Source organism: Nelumbo lutea, chromosome 6 (genome assembly GCF_056320005.1).
Source record: "Nelumbo lutea isolate HS-2025 chromosome 6, American lotus-T2T, whole genome shotgun sequence".
Taxonomy (NCBI): domain Eukaryota; kingdom Viridiplantae; phylum Streptophyta; class Magnoliopsida; order Proteales; family Nelumbonaceae; genus Nelumbo; species Nelumbo lutea.
In genome coordinates, this window is record NC_142689.1 from 11286643 (window position 1) to 11307282 (window position 20640).

At 34.5% G+C, this 20640-nt stretch overlaps 1 protein-coding gene and 1 pseudogene across 4 annotated transcripts; both read right to left on the reverse strand.

Moving 5' to 3' along the window:
• Positions 1-1264: 1264 nt before the first annotated feature.
• On the reverse strand, positions 1265-5407 carry LOC148847321 (UPF0481 protein At3g47200-like). The gene is made up of 2 exons (XM_088951605.1): positions 3849-5407; positions 1265-1577 (listed from the first exon to the last, which is right to left on the reverse strand). Exon 1 carries the CDS (start codon positions 5322-5324, stop codon positions 3870-3872), a length of 1455 nt encoding a protein of 484 aa, XP_088807731.1. The 5' UTR covers positions 5325-5407; the 3' UTR covers positions 1265-1577; positions 3849-3869.
• Positions 5408-14387: 8980 nt separating this feature from the next.
• Positions 14388-17696, reverse strand: LOC148847322 (dehydration-responsive element-binding protein 1B pseudogene; annotated as a pseudogene). Of its 3 annotated transcripts, none has more exons than XR_016100502.1 (3): positions 16888-17696; positions 16625-16669; positions 14388-14944 (listed from the first exon to the last, which is right to left on the reverse strand). The product of XR_016100502.1 is annotated as a dehydration-responsive element-binding protein 1B pseudogene, transcript variant X3 (transcript). The 3 variants fall into 3 exon arrangements; XR_016100501.1 differs by having other exon boundaries at positions 16881-17696; XR_016100500.1 differs by lacking the exon at positions 14388-14944 and having other exon boundaries at positions 16549-16669; positions 16881-17696.
• Between the last annotated feature and the right edge of the window lie 2944 nt (positions 17697-20640).

Sequence of the window (20640 nt, forward strand, 5' to 3'; positions counted from 1 at the left end):
TTATTAACTTGCTTATCTTTTTGGAAGCGAGCTTCCTTTTTTCTAAATTAATGTTATTTCATTTTCCAAGTTAATTTTTCAAGGCAAGAAGGTGAGTAGCTTCATTTTGAGTCTTGACTGCTGAGCCCCAAATGAGTTCCTTGAACAATTGCCAAACATATTTGTAACACCGTTTACAAATACAAATTGCACCACATACAACATTTTGCACCGAACATATTTATATTTGCACTCTTTGCAAACTGAGCTAAAAAGGTTTAGGGTATGTTTTGGATCATAGCCTTAAATTTGCGGTCTAAACTTACACATAAGCACTATGTAGGCACTTTGACTTTCCAATTCTAAAATCATGCTTAATTGGGTATTTCAAATTCAAACATTTTGCCATCAGGTTGGGTTTTGTGCATATTTAGGGGTTCTAGAGGAAATACCTTTTGTAGCATTTCCTCCAACATGAGTATTCTTCCACTTTGAGTGTCTTATGTGATGCTTATGTGTTCTACACTATAATAAACAATTGTGCAAAACACCTTATTTTCCCAATTTCCAATGTTAAGAACCAAGTACAAATATTGATACTTCAACATACCATCTTAGTGTGATTCAAAATATTATCAACTAAAGATAAAAATCCCCATAGAAAATTTTCTCCTCCATGGCTGCCTAGCTACACATAAATAGTTAATAACTTATGAGAGCTTGATTGCAGAACTATGTTCCTACAACATACCATCTTAGTGTGCTTTCATCTCATTGACGAAAATGCCGTCCGTGGAATTTTATGACAGACAAGAAGTCTCCCTTGACAAAGTCAACAATCAATATAGGTGGGTGGTTGACAAAGTCTTCGATTCCTGATCATTCTTGTTAAATTAAGATTAAAGGTACGCATGGTATGCTTTGGTGCTACGTGGATATATAGTTAGCTGCTTTTCTCCATTAAATGAATTGAATGAAAGGCTAGCTCTATGGCCAATTCCATTTTCAAATAACTTTTCAGCACTCGGGATTTTCTACCCACTTTTTCTAATCACTCTTTATCTGCTCTGAATTGGAGCCACACATCTTTATTATGAGGTGCAGGACTCCAATTTATCGCAGGTAAAAAGTGGATAGAAAAAGTGAGTAGGAAATCTGGGCTCCTTGAATAGTGAATTGGTTTAGTCTTTTCAGGCGAAAGCTCATTAAAGCGTGGAGAAATACAAGTCCAGTCCATTTATATCTTGTGTTAAAATTTAATTAATTACAATTAAATTGACAAAAATTGCACATTAGACCGTTTGGTTAAATAAACTTTGGTGCCATCTCAACCGTTCAACTTATATAAAAGTTTAAACTATTTTAATTAGTTAAAGTCCCTAATAGGTTTTTATTCTCTAACACATTCAGCCAGTAGTGTCATTGAATATATATATATATATATATATGGCAACACATGGTTGAGAGCCTCCTCAATCGATCGAAAGGGTATAAGCAACCAATCGCAAGTTTAGAAAGGGTATAAGCAGCCTGGTTCGTCTCATGCCTTTGAATATGATTAACCGATCGAGACTGATGCAAAAGAGAGGAACGACCTCCTGCAATTATTGGGCGCAAGCAAGTTAATGAACCAAGGTGGAGTGGAACAAACCTCCAATAGCAGCTGGATCAGGATGAGTTACAAAGCGCCCCCTTCATGTAAAATGGGATTTAAATTGAGCAATTTGGATTAGAATAGAATATAATTAATCTAATTCATTGAATTTAGAATTTTGGATTCCAGATTGATATGGAACAATGTTTTTAATAAAACTAAACTAAAAATAACTAAAATTTTGTTTGTTATTAAAAAAAAAAAAAAAAAAAAAAAACTTAGAACCATGGTTTTAAGGCTTTGAGATGATTCACTACGACAGAGCCAAAACACTGGGCCTCGGTGCCTTGCCCCTGTGCTAATAGGCTACATCATCTATTTTTAAGAGGCATATAAAAAGCACTAAAACTGAAAAATAAAAAGAAAAAATATTTTAAACAAGTTATAACCACTCCCTAAAATTCAAGAAAACTTGATTCTTTAGTTGTCTATAAATAAAACAAAACAATTTAAACCAAAAAATATTTCATAAATTTCTTTTAACCCAAAAATATCTCGTTTATTTTCTCTTACGAAATGTACATATGTTACTTTGTTAGAGTAGGGTTTCTTTCTGATGCCCTAATCTAATTACCTTCAAACAAAATACCCTTGTACGGACAATTTTTTCTTTATTAGGCCGACCAGCCGAAGGTAGACCCTTTTGCTAGTTTTAATTCTTCAACAGTTATAAATTAGGTTATAATGAAGAAAAAAAAATAGAATATAATCACATATGTAAATTAAGTAATGGTATTATTTTATTTATGCAAAAAGGTTATATATGTAAAATAAATTTGAAAAAGTATCATATTAAAAAATATAATTTAATAGAAAGTAAATGTATAAATTAAATATGAAAAGAAAATTGTATTTGAAAATATATAAAGAAATTAGAAATAAACTTATTTTGTTTTATGAATAAACTATGAAATATTCAAATTAAATAAATAGATTACTTTATTCTAGTAAATTATGACCACAAAAGAAGTAAAAAATCAAATTCCAAGAACATATGATTAATTTTAAGACAACTAAATATCAATATAAACAGAAAACTTGATATATAATAAATAAATTGTATCCTTAAATGTATAAAATATTACAAATAATTTTAATATATGTATAGATTATTTAATTTAGATATAGAAGGTTATGAACATAAAACAAAAAAGAAAATAAAAATTAAAAAATATAAGATTCATGCTATATATATATATATATAACATAAAGCGTAACTTTGTTATAAAATAAATTGTGTGCATATATATACATACATACATACATTGTATTTATATATAACATAAAAAGTAAAAAAAAAATTATATTTATAATTTGAGGTTTACACCTCACCTTTTCGGCACATAGCAGCTATCTTGTCTTTTCCTTTAACCTTTTAAAAATTTGTTTGGAACTATGTATCACAAACAAAATAACTTTTATTGAGACTTGGGCCTCATCACCAAACGATACAATGTTAAAACCAACTTCAATGATAGATACATATTAATTATTTTAGATATAAGCATAAAAATAAATGTTTAAGTATTATCAAATCAAATTGCAGTAAATCTATACTCAATCCATAAACAAAAATGTTTAAATAATTGATTTAATTGTAACCATATCAAATTCAGATCACCTTAATTTGGTAATATTCTGATTCAAATTCAATGTCAACGGACAAACAAGTCATGCCAATGTAAGTGAATAAAATCTTATTTAGAGTCCTCACATAATAGTTTAATCTTTTAAACTGAATTGTTCTTTAAGATGGTATTATAGCCTATTTGACCAAGTCGTCTAGTTTCAATCCTTGTCACCCTCATTATAATTAAATAAATTTCATCAAAGTTATAGGTGGTCATGCGCTTGTTCATGCTTCAAACCCAATAAGCTTTTACATGAGGGGTCATGTTAAAACATAAAAATCTATTTAAGTGACCCCACCTAACACAGCTTAAGCCTTTGCTCAACAATCATTAAAAACCAATTACCCATAAATACTAATTTATAACTGAAACTGTAATTTATGAAGCATGTTTCATGGATCCAGAAAAGCATCTAGACTGTAAATGTTGCATCCATGCATGTAAGAAAATGTGTAAGTACTCTTAGGCGCAACCTTTATATATTATCGGTCTAAATTAGTGTACAAGATTATAGCACTATGTTGTTTACATGGTACCATTAATGGGGTCTAAGTATCAGGTAGTGTGCATTTAGTACTACGTACCTGTCTCTCTGGTCTCACTCCTTAATTAGGAGGGCGAAAATAAGGATAAACGGTGAAGAAGGTCTGAGCCATGGTTAGGAGAAGAAGCACAACAGCAGCTACCGCTGAAATGAATGACCATGGAGTATCAAAATATGTATGCTTGAAGCTCGCCCAGTAGACATGCCAATTGTTGTAGTAATAGTGGTTCACGTCGTCGAACAGTTTGGTGAGGTAACAATCCTGAATGTCCAGCGTCGTATCTTTCCCTAGATTATTGAAGAAACCAACGACTTCTGCATCCGTTCCAAAGTAATTCTGAATAACATTATAATCACAAAGATATCCAACATCCTTGGTTGTGTCAATTAAGCAGTCCATTAGAGTTGCGTAAGCGGTGATGTGTGTGGTGCAGTACTTGTAGCATTGCTCAAAGGCGACGCAGTTGAGGATGAACGAGCTCATGAAATCATCCATCGTTATCTTGGGCATTTTTAAGACCCCATTTCTGAATTCTACATCCAGAAAACTACCTGTTTCCACTGATTTGAACTGGATTCCCGCCTTGCGGAGCTTTGTTACGCATTGAATCACCTGGGTTTTGGGTTTCTTCTTCTTCATCTGCTTTTGTTGAGATGCTGGGATGGCGACTTTGTTTATAGGGGTGTCTTTCTTCAGCTTTTCTTCAGTTTCTGAGATGAAGCTTGAGCGGAATAAATCGAGTAGATGTTTTCCCTGGAGGTTGTTGAACTTGTCAATAACTACTTGATCGTTAAGTGTTCGACCTACAGAGTCGAGGAAATCGAAGGCATAGTCAAAGAACAACAAGGCAAGTGTGACAAGGGAGAGACCAATATTTTCCTTTTCTGATAGATCAAACAAGCGTTGGAGAACAAAGAAGGGAAGTTGGTTCTCTAGCCTAAGTAGGTCTCTCAAGAGAAAAGGAAGCACCCATGACATGGCAAAGAGAGGGTCATTGAGGGAAGCTTTCACAGACTTCCCAACTATGCGAAAAAGCTCGATCGCAAAGCACCCATCTAATACCATCATCTCAACAAACTCATCGCTGTCGAGGATAATGGTCTCTGAATAACACTTTCTTGCCTTGTCCTCTAATTTCTTCAGGTCAGTCAAGTAGTCGTCTAGGCTCCTTTGTGTTCGAGAAAGAAAGGAGCCTAAGAAGCGCCATTTGTGCTCTTCAATCATTTTCAGGTGCTCTTCGCCACGGTGGTAAGGGCCTATTGAGACAATAAGAGGTTGGTAGGCCTGCCCATTGATATCGATGAGGCTCTGAGGAACTCTAAAGATGCAACAATCGCGGCTGCCGGCCAAACTGTTTAGAAGCTGCGGCGCTTGTAAGATCCTTTGTTGCAAGGAAGCTAATCTATCCTTGTTCACCTCCTCAGAAATAATATGAATGACATGCTGGTCTTTTCCTTCCTTTTCTTGGTTTTGCTCTCTTCCCATCTCAATTTTCTCCAACCTTTGTTCTTTCATTCGAAACCCATGGATCACCCATAGCTTGTCTATCTAGCTACCAACTCCAACGTGTACAGCACTCTCTCATGAAAACCAACCAGCAGCCAATCCTCTTTGCTCCTTGGAATGGTAGATAAAGTCATACAGGAACTGTGAACCATATTGCATATTGTAGAGCAATAAATTAGTTTGTGGTTGTCGAATCATCTCCTAATCCTTCTCGCAGTGCACATATTCAAGGATAAAGGAATTGGTCAGAATGAAATAGACATCCTATCAAGCCCTAGACCGTATTCGGCCATATATACAGAGAACAAATTAATGGAACTGTATTCGCCTAACCCCACTATCTGGGATTGTGCTATATTCTTCATCTACCTTGCTCAAGATAGTATTAGGTCGTGACCTCTTTAATTGGTCACCTACCAGTCTACATTTCATTTGCCACAAATACGGAGTACCAGAAAAGCATTCCATGGGCCAAAACCCTGCAGCTAACCCAAGTCAATTATATGTACTTGGAAGCCAAATAGTTTAATTTCATGGTTGAAATCAATTATGAAGTGTGAAAAAGAGGGCTGTGTTTCGTAAGATGTGAATTTTAATTAGAACCAAGATGAATTTATATTTCAGTTCATTTTTCCAGTTGCTTGAATGCTTGGTAAGAAAAACTCTTTCTACGGAAACTAAATCTGTTTTTCCTGACAGTTTTACATTCAAAATAGGAGCAAAGTTTACTTTTAATATGCTAAAATGTGCAGCTCTAGTGTGCTGTGGGTACATATGGGTAGAAAATCCAGGTTACTCAAAAAAAAAAAAAAAGTAGAATCAAACTTTTGCACTCAAAGCTAGTGAATGTAAAAATGGTAAATTCCAGTCTTGATATTTGTATTTATACCCATCACAATCAAATACAATACAAAATTATCGATGCACAATTGAACCAAGTTTACATTCTCATATTTTGACCAAATTTGTGTTTATATATATATATATATAGATACTTCTAACAATCTTACAAAATGCAGCCTGTGGCACAAGCTTAAAATTTTCCCTTAAATTATTAGAAAGATCCGGATTTGCTCAAACGCAAAGCAGTTTATCAGCAATGCAATGTAAATTAGAATGGGCTGCGTTCGAACAAGACCATCTTGTTCATTTTGTATTCCAGATCCTATCTTATCACCATAACACTGTACAGCATGTCAACTAAGGCTTTGCTCGTTTGCAGTGCAAATGGATCTGAATGCAAATGAGCAGAGTGAAGATTTTAGTTTACTTTTTATTTCAAGTTTTATCTTCTTTTGAAGGAGAGCATTTTGTACTTTAGGTAATGGTTTATAAAATTTTAATGATGTTTTATAAAATTTTAAGATAGTGGCCCCTCCACTAGAGTAAACTTTAGGGCTTAAAAAAAGTTTTTCGTGTTTTCTTTGCTTAAGAAGAATAAGATTGAAATACACTTTTAATTTAAAAATTTTAGGGATTCGGGTTTTCAATCAGAAACCTGTCTCCATTGGGGTCGGGGATTTATTTTAAAATCGGGGTTGAGGATAAGGAATATGGTCTCTGCCCCAAACTGGTCCCATACAAAATAAAATCAGGAGGAAAGTGGTACAAATTTTGTGTCAATTTTTTAGGTGCAACCAAGAAACAAAAAGTATAAATCTTGCGTCAAAGGTGCAAACAAATGCATACAAAAAGTTTCTTTCGTCATAATTGTGCACCTCCAAATGCTCGACTACATAGCATTCTCAAATATTCGACTTGAATTGGCCCGAATCACAACCCTAGTCTGAAACTCTGGATCGTTACCTTATCAGATTCAACCCTTTCTCAATGAAGATAAATTTTTTCTTTTCAAAGAAACAATGGCCTTTAGACATCACAATTAAGGAGGTCTTAGACAACATGCTTGGTTTTGTTTTTGAAAATAAAAACAACTGCAATACCATTAAAAACAATATAATTTTAATGGTGTCGTTATTTCTTTTTTCTTTTTTTGGAAAATTAAAACCAAATATGTTGTCAAACACCCCCTAGATTAAGATGTAGATGGATGGTATCCATTTACAAATGGATTTAGGCCCAATTTATTGACACGTGAATTTAGGAATGGTAATGGAATTGGTTCGGGTGGGGGATCATATTCTCCATCCCTAATCCCAACTTTGAAACAAATCCCTATCTCCAACCCCATCAGGGATAAAAATGACCCTCCATCACCAATCCTTGATAGAGATGGGTACCCATTCCAGAACCCGAGTCTCTGAAATTTTTAAATTAAAATGTTTTTAGAAAATAGATTTACTTAAAATAAGAGAAATACTTTAAAATATAAAAATGTTTTTAACATATTTTGGTATATATATAATATAAACAATTATATATATGATAGGGAAATTTGTCATTCCTACATGAATTATATAGTATAGACCATAGAGCTCCAAATTTGAACCCATAAGCATGTGGATGACACATTTTTTCTTGGCTGAATGGAGTTATAATGGGGCTCACCTATTATTTTTCTCTGAAAAGAGGAAAGTTCAAGTGGGACCCACATATAATTTCAAGTGGGACTCACTTATATATTATTTTTTATATTTATTAATTATATATTAAATAGTTTTATTTTATTTAGTGGTACACACTTCAATTTTTTAATATTTTGAGTTTAATGGTGTTACATCAGCATTTTTCTATTATCTTATTCATTATTTAATACATTGTGAATAGTATTACCAACACAAGATGTTATCTACTTACGGTTGGCCTTTTCTTTGAAGTCTAGGGTAAAATTGCATTTTTCAAATAATACAAAAGTTGTCAGAGCCGTTAATTCTTATTATATATTAGGTAATTTATCAGTTTTGACTCCAAATGGCAATTTCATTAAACAGATTAGGAATCAGAATCACATAAGAAACAAGTAAAGACCAGGTACAATTGTACAAGGTTTAGAAAGAGATAAAACATGTCTTGCAAGTCTACGGAGTTCACTTCTGCACCCCACATGAACATCTCAGTATGCATTGGGAATATATCTCATACATGCCATTGAGAGATATTTCCAATACACGGTTGAGATGTACTGTAGAGTGCACTCTATAGGGCATCAATGTGATCTCTAGTCTATGAACAACCACTTATTGCACATTCTATTAACATGAAAATTTGAGTAGTGGGAGATTTGTGAAATGATATCTCTGCAATCATCAATGTGTTTATAGTCTATTTTCCTCCAGATTGATAAATTTTAATACACTGTAATATTAAAATTATTTGAATTATATATATATATATATATGCTTTAATATATTTAGGGTAAATTACTTGAATATACCATGTTGTATTTAGGGATGTCAAAGGATCATTTAAACGTGATGTCAAATGCATCATGTATTTTATCGTAATTCCAATTTTGCCCCTCCTTAGTCCCTCTTGTTTCTTTGCAACGGGATTCCATCTCAACCAAGTCTGATAATCGTCTCTGTTAGTCCACATGGGCTTCCCACAATGGTATCTCTCATGTAAACGGGTGTTCCCAACTTTATTAGACTTGTTCATGGGCTCAGCTAGCTAACAGGTTGGCCTCACCTGGCCTGTGCTTTATTAGGCTTGGGCAATACTTTAGGCCTATGGGTTTGGGCTTTAAAATCAGATTTGACTATTTCAGGCTAGGTTCGGGTTTTCTTAAACCAAAACCCAAATCCAGCCTAATAATATTACATATAATAAAAATATATTAATAATATGTTATATTAATTTATTAAATTACACAAAAGTAAAACTTTTTATGCTCAACCTAAGCTTCGGAATTTATATAAGGGCCAGGTTCAGATTCTGGAATAAACATTTTCTGTTAATTTAGAGGCAAAACCTAAGCCGGCCATCAACAGGTTTTAGTGTATTTAAGACTTAATTACAGTTCTACTTTATCTTGGGAAGCAAATCTATTCTGTAAGCTGTCTCTGATGCCATTTCCCGTATCCCTCTAACTTATGGCCTACTTGGAGTCTAGCATTAACCGGTTCAAATTACGTAAGCGTTCAAGTATGATCACAACGTTTGTTTGTTTTCTTTTTTTTTTTTTTTCTTTTTTTTTTATGAGGAGCATGAAACTCAAGGAGGAAGCCCCACAATGCCCCACAGCACATCCCCACCTTATATTGGAAACATCTCCCAGTGGCAGTGATGTCTCATCATCGCCCTATCTGTTATTGGGAGATGTTTCCAATACAAGATGGGGATGTGCTGTGGGGCATTATGGACTACCCCCTTGTGGGGCACGAATGTGAAGTCAAGGGCAGAACCCAGAGAGTATGTGTATCAGTGCGTGGTTGGTGGCATGGTTTTTAAAACTGGACCAGACCGGAAAAACCAGAAACCGGTCAAGTGATCGGTTCCATTTTTCCCTAAAACTGGGATTTCTCAAAAAAAAACCATTGATTTTAGTCAGCAAGCCGCTGACCCGGGCAATTAACTGTTCAAACGGTTTTAACCGATTTTTATTTTTTTATTTTGTTGTGGTGGTGGGAGAGCGCAGAGAGAAAGGCCATCATCCTAGAATTTCACGAGAAGAAAGTATTAGTAGTTGGGGGTGGGAATTTAGGAATAAAAGTCTGTTTGGACCTTCTGCAACCATAACGCTAGGCCCATCTCTTGTGGTGAGTGATTCAGAATAATTAACCCATGGCTTTTACTATCTTTTTTTTTTTTCAACTTCCAAGTATTAATTTAAGCGAAACCCATTAGAGATTTATCATTGTTTCTGCTTCCTATACTTTTCTGAAGCATATAAGCCAATTTCCTACTTTCTTGAACTCCTAATTAACATGCAAGCCGAAACTGTAAACAAACTTCGAAATTGATGAATACAGCAACACATCTCCCAGAATTTTTGAAATATTCGAGCAAATCCCAATTCATCAATTTTCATAACTTGAGAGAGACTAAGTTTGACAAGATTTTTCACTTTTTACCTTTTTGGATGGTCACAGACTCACAGGTCTAAGGGTTCAAGGGTCAAACACTCAAACGGTTTACAGTGATATTGACGACCTCCTATAACCTGTTTTACGTAAAATTAAAAAAAATAAATAAATAAATAAAGAACTGAACCGAGAACCGAAGAGCCGTTTTCAAATTTCACTGTAACACTGTTCACTGTTCAACTAGAACACAAACTCACAAAGAAAAAAATCAATAAAAGAAATTAAAAAAAAAAACGTCTGAAGCTTTGAACTGTTCAGTTGGTTTGAAGAATTATTTAGAGGAATTTAAGAGTGACGTTGTTTTTTTCTCTAATTTTTTATTATCAGTTTGTCATTGTGCACAGCATAGATTGGAATTGCGGTTGGAAGTCGATCAGAATACCAAAAAGAAAAGGACTATATACAGTAATTGCAGATTTGAGGTAGAACTTTAAATTATCTCATTTTTTCTCGGTTTTTATTTTACTAGTAAATCGGTATGTTGCAGTTTTAGATAAAAATAATAGTTCCAATATCCTTATCATAGCCCATTAAAAAGTATAAGTAATCAAAGCATGGTGTGATAGTGGATTTAAAATTTGTATTTTATTATCATTGTTAATAAAAATACTTCTTATTTATTGTATTTGCTTTTTTTAATATGAAAAATATATAATATTAGAGATGTTCTAAAAATATGAATACTGAATTGCATGCTTTACCATTTTAGCCTCATAGTTGAATATGAGAATGGATGTTTACCTTAATGATAATTAACATCATTAATAATAAAATATTAATAACAGAGCATAAAAACAATAAAAAAATAATAACTAATATTTTTAAATATAAAATTATGAATTAATAAAGCAATATCTTAGTTTGATTTTATTATTGAAGATATTAATTTAATAATACTATTATTATTATAATAATAAAATAATATTAAAATACAAATAATAATCTTTTATATTGTTACTTTATTAATTCTTACATTATTTCTAAAATTTTAATAAAGTATGGTAAGAGTGTGTTACTAATAATAAATGATGAATAAAATGTACAAAGGGCATTTTTTGGACAAAAAAAAGAATTTATTAGGTTTAACTAAAGTGCGATAAGAGGTCTTAAAAAAATAGTCTCAAGTCTAGAAAAGAAATTAGACATAAAATGTACAAAATAGGCCAAAAGAACAAGGCCTAAAATAAATGTTTACTGGGTAACATTACCAAGGTAAGTATACTTACCCATGTTCTTTTGATTTTCAGGATTCCCAAGCAAGTAAAAAATGACATTTTTATCCATAAGAAGCTAATATAAAAATGGGTAAAGTTGTCCCATTATGCTTTATTAAATTTCCCCCTAGGTTGGAAAATTACCCACCTAGGAGATAGGTACATTTTACCCGGGGAATTGAAGCTTAATTATTTTACCATGGGGCCCATTTATAAATGCAAACAGAACATTATAAAGTTGGTCAATGGGAAAAGGATACCCATCAACCAACTTTCCCAAGCTTATTTACCAGTAAATGAACAAGGCCTCTATGTGTTTTTTTTTTTTTTTAAAACCATTTCATATCAATTCACATTGAACTTGCAACAACAACAAAAATAATTCGTATTGAACACCCTTAATAGGTCCCACCTTGTCTAAGATATCCAATCTTTGCACTTTCTTTGCCATCATTCTCCCCTACAAATTACATGTACATGTTTTAATATGAGAAACAAAGACACGATAATAGAAAGGCTTTGACCAATAAATCACAACGCCCTATAAATTTGATGAAAACACACCTTATTGGTTACTACTTTTATGATATCGGTTGGTTGGTTGCAGTTTCTTCTGGTATTATGTCTTTCTAGCATCATAGTCTAACCCACGATAAAAATCTATGATGCTAGAAAGATATAATACCGGAAAGACTTTGACCAATCATAACCTCCCATAAATTTGATGAAAACCTACCTTACCTTGCCTCCTCGAGGCATGAAAAAACGAGAGTAAAAGACTTAAATCTCCCTCAATTTTTCATGTAAATACTTAAACCTCCCCTCAATTTTTAAATTGGATTATAACATCCCCCTATTGGCTGATGTCATCAAACCAATACCTCCTCTCCTTTTAACAAAGGAGAATGACTGTTCAGCCCAAGGTCAGAATTTGTAGCTCAAAGTATATTTGGGATAGGTGCTAGCTCAGAATTGATGTCAATTCATGGACAGGTATGGATGCATTGACCTTTTGAATGTTTATAGCTCTCAAGTGAAAATCAAAAATCTGCATTGGACCTGTCCGTACTTCTTAATTTTAACAATCTCTTAAGATTCGGATGAATGTGACATTAAATTTTTTAAATCCCAACTTTACCCCTTTAAGATCCTTCGGCCATGTCTGTCTAACGACTTAAATGAAATCAGGAAATAAAGATATCTGAATAAACATAGGGAGATGCAATAGCTAAATAACAGTTATTCTTTCAAGATTTTTATTCCTTGTAGACTCGGTGTTGTTAGGCAGGACCTGTCATATATATATATATATATTGATGGATTCCTTATATACATATGGCAATGATTTCTAACTTTGAATTTCTAAACCAGCACTCAGCGTTTCATTAAAGGTTCCTCGGTATGTACAGACAAAGCGGCCATGATGATGCGTAGCTGAAGAAATTGGAATCCCAGGAGAGGCATCGACCTTCCAAAATTTTAGATGAATTTAATAAGCTTAAAAAATCCTAAATTCATTTGGAGTGGGGCTCATTCACTATTTAGTAATGAATAATGGGCACAACATCTCTCTGTCATCTTACTTGAATGCATCACTCAAGTGGTTAGATTCCACTATTTTGAAATTTTGAAGATTTAGTAAGGGTAAAAGGGACTTTTTGATTATTTCATTAGATATATTTTTGCCAGAAGAGGATTTAGTCTAATTTAAAAAAAAAAAAAAAAGAAAGAAAGAAAGAAAGAAATGAAGTTTTAAGTAATTTACCAAAAAAACAAATGAGAAGTAGCTTTTGATATGAATAAATACTCTTTTTTTTTGGAAGAAAAGACTGAGCTACACAAGACAGGGGTAGCTCTTCCCCTCAAATCAGCATCACAAATGAAACTAAGATCACAAAACCTAAAATCTCTATTATTAACTTGACACCTTAGAACCCTATAGGCAAGCCAATCAGCCGCTTGATTTGCTTCCCGGTACATATGCTTGAAACTGATGTCTAAGTTGAAGAAATCAATAAGCTTGAGACACTCCTTGATAATGCATTCCAATCTCCAGAGAGGAACCAATCTACCTTGAAATAGTCAATGACAATTTTAGAATCTCCTATGATGGTGATCCGTTGGTTCTTGTAGTTGATCACTACATTTATAGCTTCCTAAGCCTCGCATGCTTCAACAAAGTTAATCATCATTTATCCAATCCTAAGGGCCTTGGTTTCAAGAACTTTGCGCTGATGATTCCTAGCAATGCATCCAATGGCACACAACTTCCAGTATTAGAACATGTAGCATCAAAGTTTATTTTGATGCAATCGGGTTTAGGTTTGAGCCACTCAATTGCTCCCAAGACTTAACCAATACTGGTTCAAAACTTGAAATGGTTTCTTTAATTTCCTCCCAGTAACTTAATGCTCTATTAATGATTATTTGGGAATTACTAGACTTACCATCAAATCAATTTTTATTTCTGTTCTTCCATATGAAGTAGTAAAAACAAGCAATTTTCTCTTTTATGAATTTATCCTTGAAACACCAATTCTGGTTATCTAAACTAGACCACCACTGCTTCAAAGTATTATCATGGGATCTCGCACCAGTAAATATTCTTTAATTTGTTTCGCTGATTCACACTTAACAAATACATGATCAATATTCTCCTCTTCCCTACAGTAAACACATGCTGGATCAATTCTACAACCCCTCGCAATAAATCAGTCGTTTTATTGCGAAATGGCATTCCTCTAAATCAGTCGTTTTAACCGAAAAATCTCCATCCGGATTTAATTTGCACACTCTCTTATCATCCATATCATCATGGGGAAGCAAACTCGGTTTAATGTATTGCCAGATCCGAGGGGAGGCAATTATTTTAATTACATCCTCCAAAGGGTCAAACACCCTACTAACTGGGAAATCCATGTTATTTACATCAATATCAATATGGTTCATGAGATCCATAAAAGGACCATTTCCAGCCCAAATGTCCTTACAGAAAGAAACATTACTACTATTTCCTATTCTCTAAGTGGATTTTCCTTTTAATCAAACCATTACTAATAGAAACTTCCCTAGAATTAGTGGTAGGTTGTGTGGAAATGCGAGTAAGCAAGTAAGCAACATCAGGGTCCAAACTCTCTGAATTCTTCGCCCTATATATGGACAAGTGATGTACACCCAAGAAAAATACTTGCCGACGACGTTTGTCTTGTCGGTGTGCCATTTTAATTATCCAACGCCAAGAATTCAGAGCTTTGATAGAACAACGTTTACCATCTTTTGCATATGGATTCATTTGGCACTCGAAGGGATAACTAACTTCTCAAATAACCTGTGACTGCATAAAATCCAAGATTATTCTTAAGGTCTGCGGCCTGGACGGTGGACCTCTTTGATTGGTGGTGGTGAACAAATTCAACCATACACTAACCACCTATAAATATAAAGTAGGAGATCAATCCGTAATTTGTCAAAAGGAAAAGGAATCGAATATAAGAAGCCAAACAAACAGAAAAGAGGTCAACTTCCACCATAACTAAACCTTTTTTTTTTTTGGCTGGCTAATTAATGAAAACTTTAATGGGCCTCTTGATAATAGCTCATGCTGTGAGTAAACTTAAGTACGGCTTATTACTTTTTCTTTCAGTGAATAAGTTATTAGGGAGGCTGTGAACTCCTTAATGGCTGAAACTGAAGTTGGATTTGATCATTGTAGTGGGTGTTTGGCATTAATACCATTTTCTGAGAAAATAGCACCATATCAGAGATAGTGGTGCTTTAAATAATGCCCTCTTATTTGGTATATCATTTTTTCATAAATAATCTTACTTCAAACAACATTTTAAAAATCGACAAAGTTTGGTCTGGAGCAGTGCTAAATTCAATGCTTTCTAAGAAAACAGTATGTTGTTGCCAGCAATACAGTGATATGGCATTAATGTGACATCATCTTGGACATTGAATAATATAGATCAATGTTAAAAACATTGCTACAAGCACTAATGCCAAACAAAAATAGTATTGTCTTTTCAGAGAACACCTATATGGCAGCATCGGTTCCCAAATAAAAATTAAGCACTTACAACTCCATATGTCCAATACTGTTTTATGAGAAAACGGTGCAATGCACCAATGCCAAATACTTAAGCAGACAAATGTTTTATTATTTAATTATTTTATTCATTAAAAGACAAATCAATAAGCTATTCTGTTCAGTAAATTCAGACATTTATAAACGGTTTCTAAGTCATATGGTCCTATTATTCTTGTTCAATGCTTCCTTGCTCATAATCATGTAGGTAGAAGAAAAAGAAAATAAATTGGTGTTGCACAAAAACATGATTTAAGAGTTTGATGAAGATAAAAAAAAATAAAGAAAAATAATATAAAAAAACAATGTGACAATAATACAACAGTTTAGAGAAGAGTTATACTAGTGTGTCCGAGCAATATTGTTCATTCTATACGATATAGAAATACATCAGCCTCTCATTTCACGGGAGCTGGAGGTCATAAAGTAAGACATGGAGCCGGTTATAAAGTGGCATTCAAGAGGCTTGGTCAATGGTCATATTCATTTTCGTATGTTGTAAAATGAACACTGCTCCTACAGTACTCAAGCGTAGAGAATAAACAAAAAGTGGAACGTTTCCCAAAGAAAAATAGTCAATAATTTGTTTTCAAAGCACACTTAGCCTGTGCTTGGTTTGAAAGAAAAAATAAGGAAAGGAAGATAAAGGTAGAGAAATCTTTATAAACCTTATATAGGTTTTTCTACTTTTCGTTACCTTTTCCTTCACATGTTTTTCATATTTGGTCAAATCCCTTTCCCACATCACATGTTTTTCATATTTGGTCCAATTAAAACTAGAACTCAGATTATTATATTAATTTATTAGGACAAATAGAAACAATTTCAGCCCTTAAAAAAACGGCTCTAGATCATTCATAAAACTCTTATCTGTACTATATAATATTTGGTGGATATCTAATATTTGGTTTGTACCCAATTTAAAAGAAAAAGAAAGCACAACGGCATTACTAAAAAAAATGATGAATATATATATATATATATAGAGAGAGAGAGAGAGCATCATCATCATGAATGACTCACATCAATTATATGGTCTCGTCTACATGAATCCTGTTTCGTCGTAACCTATTATAGAAAAAGAAGTACAATTTTTAATTAATATCTACACCAAACGGGTAATTAAATAAAAAATGAAGAATGCAAATTAAGAAGATTGCCGATAGTGCTGCTGGGAGATTACAATTTACAAATTAAGAAGATAACCGATCGAAGGAGATAAAAGAAGAGAAAGGAAGTTACGTGGAGATTACAATTTACAAAAGGGAAGGAGCACTACCACGTACGTTAGACGTCGCTCCAGAGTGTTAAATCCACGTGGCAATCAACGTCATCGAAATTTAGTCCATTCTGCATAGCTGGCGGAGTGAGAAGCAACCCTTCCGCCATGCTGTCAATCAGACCCGGCATATTAAACAAGGCCTCTTCATCCAAGAACGTCGTGGAAGGTTCTGGAACCTTCTTCGTTCTATTAATAACCTTCTGAGGCAAGTAAGCAGATGAGGTGGATGAGGTGGTGCAAGCAGAAGCAGATTTCACAGGCCTGAAGGCTTCAGCAGCCTCCAGAACTGCTATCTGTATGTCAGTGGCGGAGGATGATTTAGCACGAGGTAGAAACCAGGCGGAGTCGAGGAAATTGAGAGGAGCTGACTTCCCTCTAAGAGCCAATGCCGCGACGTCATGAGCCCTGGCAGCCATTTCCGGGCAAGAGAAGGTGCCCAGCCAAATCCTCGACTTCTTGTTGGGCTCCCGCACTTCGCAAACCCACTTTCCGCCCTTCCTCTCCCTCACACCTCTGTAGATAGGGTGGCGCGTCTCTCGGAACTTCTTCCTACCGGCTTTTCTCTTGTGCCCTACCACCACAGCCGGCGTGCTCACCTCCGGTGGAGAGCGAGAGCTCGCATCGGAAGGCAGCTGTGTAGCATCTGCTGCTTCGCTGGAAGAAGAAGAAGAAGCGGAAGACTCCTCAATGTCCATGTAGAAGACCGAGCAAGAGCAAGTCTGTGGAGTTGCAGAAAAGCAGAAAAAAGCAGCACCGATGGGAGAAGACAAAAGGATAGTAGAGAAGACTTAATAGGCTTGACCTAAGTCGTGACGTTTGAAAGAGGAAGACTACTCTTACCATTTTATACGGAACGCACGCGGAAAAACAAAAAAAAAGGGAAAAAAGCACGTGTGGAAGATTTAGTGCACGTGTTTAATGAATATGAAAAACGCACGTGAAAAGACTATGACAGACGGTGAGACGGAGAATAGAATAGACAGTTGTGGGCTCCGCCGCTCCGGGCTCCCACACCAGTCCAGTTAAGTGCTTACGAGTTACGACACCATAATATGTGAACGCAAGATTCTCCCGCTGCAAACACCAACTTCAATAGGAAGTCCTCACGTGAAACTGCAGTTTTAACTCATGCTTCTCAATTAAAATTAAAAAAAAAAAAAAAGTAGTAATGCAATCAAGAATTATTAGGCCCTGTTGTTTTTTATTTATATGGGTAAGCCTGTTATTCTAGGTAATTAAGTGTTTTTCATGCAAAACTTGCTCGGATAAACATGTTTTTAGTGTTGTTGTACACTAAATAGTAACTTGGATAGAGAGAGAGGTGAGAAGAAAAGAGCATTTACCAACATGATTAGTTAGAAGACGTCGTGTGTCATTTCCCTCCTTCAAGTTTGAACCTCAATCTTTCACTCCTATCGACCTACCCTCTCAAACTTAGACCATCCCATCTCTTCCCCCGTCGGATCTTGTTGAGAAATCCGACACCGATGATTCTTCCGGCAGATACACTGGAACTCTCCATCCCTCTCACTACAGATGTTCTTGAATATGTTTTTCTCAGTTTTTTAACTTTTTTTTTTTTTTTTGCAATAGAAAAAATGCAAAAGGGAAGAATCACCGGCAGATATTCTCCAATCTGTTCTCTCTTCCTCCTGCAATACTCCACTCTAAATTCACTTATTTGAGTTTAACCATGGAATGCTGGCTGATACGCAATGCAAAGATAAGAGTAAATTTCATGGTTATTTAATGTTCAATTTGGAAAGAATACAAATGCAAATATATACAGTGCAAATACATATAAAATAATATATAGAAAATGCAAGGTTTAGCACTCTATATATTTGTATTTATACTCCTTCCAAACTGAGCCTAAAGAATGAAGATGAGATTAATTAAAACCATAATAATTGTGTGGGTCAAACAGAGCACAATCGTTTTTGTGATTAGAAGGTTGACTCTCTCCAAAAAAAGATTAGAGGGTTGGCACTGAAGACTTTGTTGTCCTTGCTGCTGATAATTTAGAGATAGCAACTCAATGTCTCAAGATTAGAGGAGGGTTGGCACTGAAAGTCGTCCTTGTTGCTGATAATTTAGAGATAAAAACATGCAGTTGGTTTGTCGAAATTAAAAGTCGCATAATCAAGTTTATGGGGATGATATAAAAAGGCATTGTTGTCGTTGTTTCAAGCCTTTGAGTCCTAACGAGAGCCAGCACCTATATCTGTCGCGATTCTTTCCTTTTACGCAAAAAAAATAAAAAAAGTTAAAAAAAAAATGAGAAAAGCATATTTCAGAATATCTGAGATGAGAGAGATGAAGAGTATTACCTTCGGTGTATCTGCTGGAACGATCATCAGCGTTGAATTTCTCGGCAAGATCCGACAGGAGAGGAGATAGGGTGGTCTGACTTTTAGTGGGTAGACCGGTAGGAGTGAGAGACTAAGATTCGAACTTGAAAGAGAGACTCATTTTTTTGGGTGAAATGGGAGTTACAGGCGTGCATGCGTGTGGGAGGACACGTGGGGGTAGATTCGAACTCTTTATTATTATTATTATTATTATTACTATTATTATTTGAGCTAAACTCATTATCATTTACCAATTGAAAAAAAAATGCATATTCCATCTAAAAGGAATGATATAGACCATTTAGTTTAGAAAAGTTCAGGCTTTTTTATGAAGGGATACCAATGCAAGGTTCTTCAGAGAAATATATTAGTTTAGAAAAGTTCAGGCTTTTTTATGAAGGGATACCAATGCAAGGTTCTTCAGAGAAATATATTAGTTTAGAAAAGCATTATTCACATGGAAGCTTAGCCGATGGGTGCATAATGGGTATAGAGGATTCATGTGTTTATTGTGTCACCTTCTGCTTTTAGGGAATTTTTACACTGTTGCCTCTTCTCATCATACAACTAAGGCTTTATATATCATTGGTATATTTTTATCTTAATATTAAAATTAAAAAATTTTAAATTTGAATTGTTGGCTTATGGGAGATGTTTCCGATACACGGCGGGAATGTGCTGTGGGACATTGTGGGGTGCAGATCTGAACTCTAAACTCTATTGGAATGTCAGTCATTCTCCCTTGTTTTTTTTTTCAAACAGTCAAAAAATTTTCAAAGTTATTATTACATGGTAGGGACACGTGTCCAATTGTCCATATTTGGGAGAATGACCGATCAGCTTAGCTCAGAATTCTTAGCCTCACCATACAGGGTGATAAATCATGACTGTAGATTGATGCCAAATTCACAAGTTGGATGCAGTTTATAGGGGCTACTAATAGACTATAGGGGGCTGTAATTTCAAAATTCTGCATTGGGCTGCAATGTACTCCAAAAAAAAAAAAAATCTGAAATGTTTCGGGGCAAATGACACGTTATCCCATTAATTTCTTTATTTGTCTTTTTAATTAAAAAAATATTGATTATAATTACTCTTTTACTCCTTATTCACGCAAATGTGTCAATCCCATAAAGCTTCAAAACAGCCTATGGCCTATTCCGATAATTTTGAGGGTGTCCAACAAAGAAATATGAATGGGTTTTGTTTTCTTTTGTAACAAAAGGCAACTTCTTTGCACCACATTGGCAATTGCTTTTATTCTAAGAAATGGAAAGTTCATATTTGCCAAACATTCCCTTGGTTTGTCATCTTCACCTTTATGTACAGATAATGACAAGTTAAATAGAAGGAACCACACATCTAAGGGGTGTTCTCGGATGTATTTAAGTTCTAAAAACAAGAAA

Bases quoted from the DNA above. Each gene is read 5' to 3' on its own strand.
- LOC148847321 (XM_088951605.1), bottom strand. From the start codon at position 5,324: ATGAAAGAACAAAGGTTGGAGAAAATTGAGATGGGAAGAGAGCAAAAC.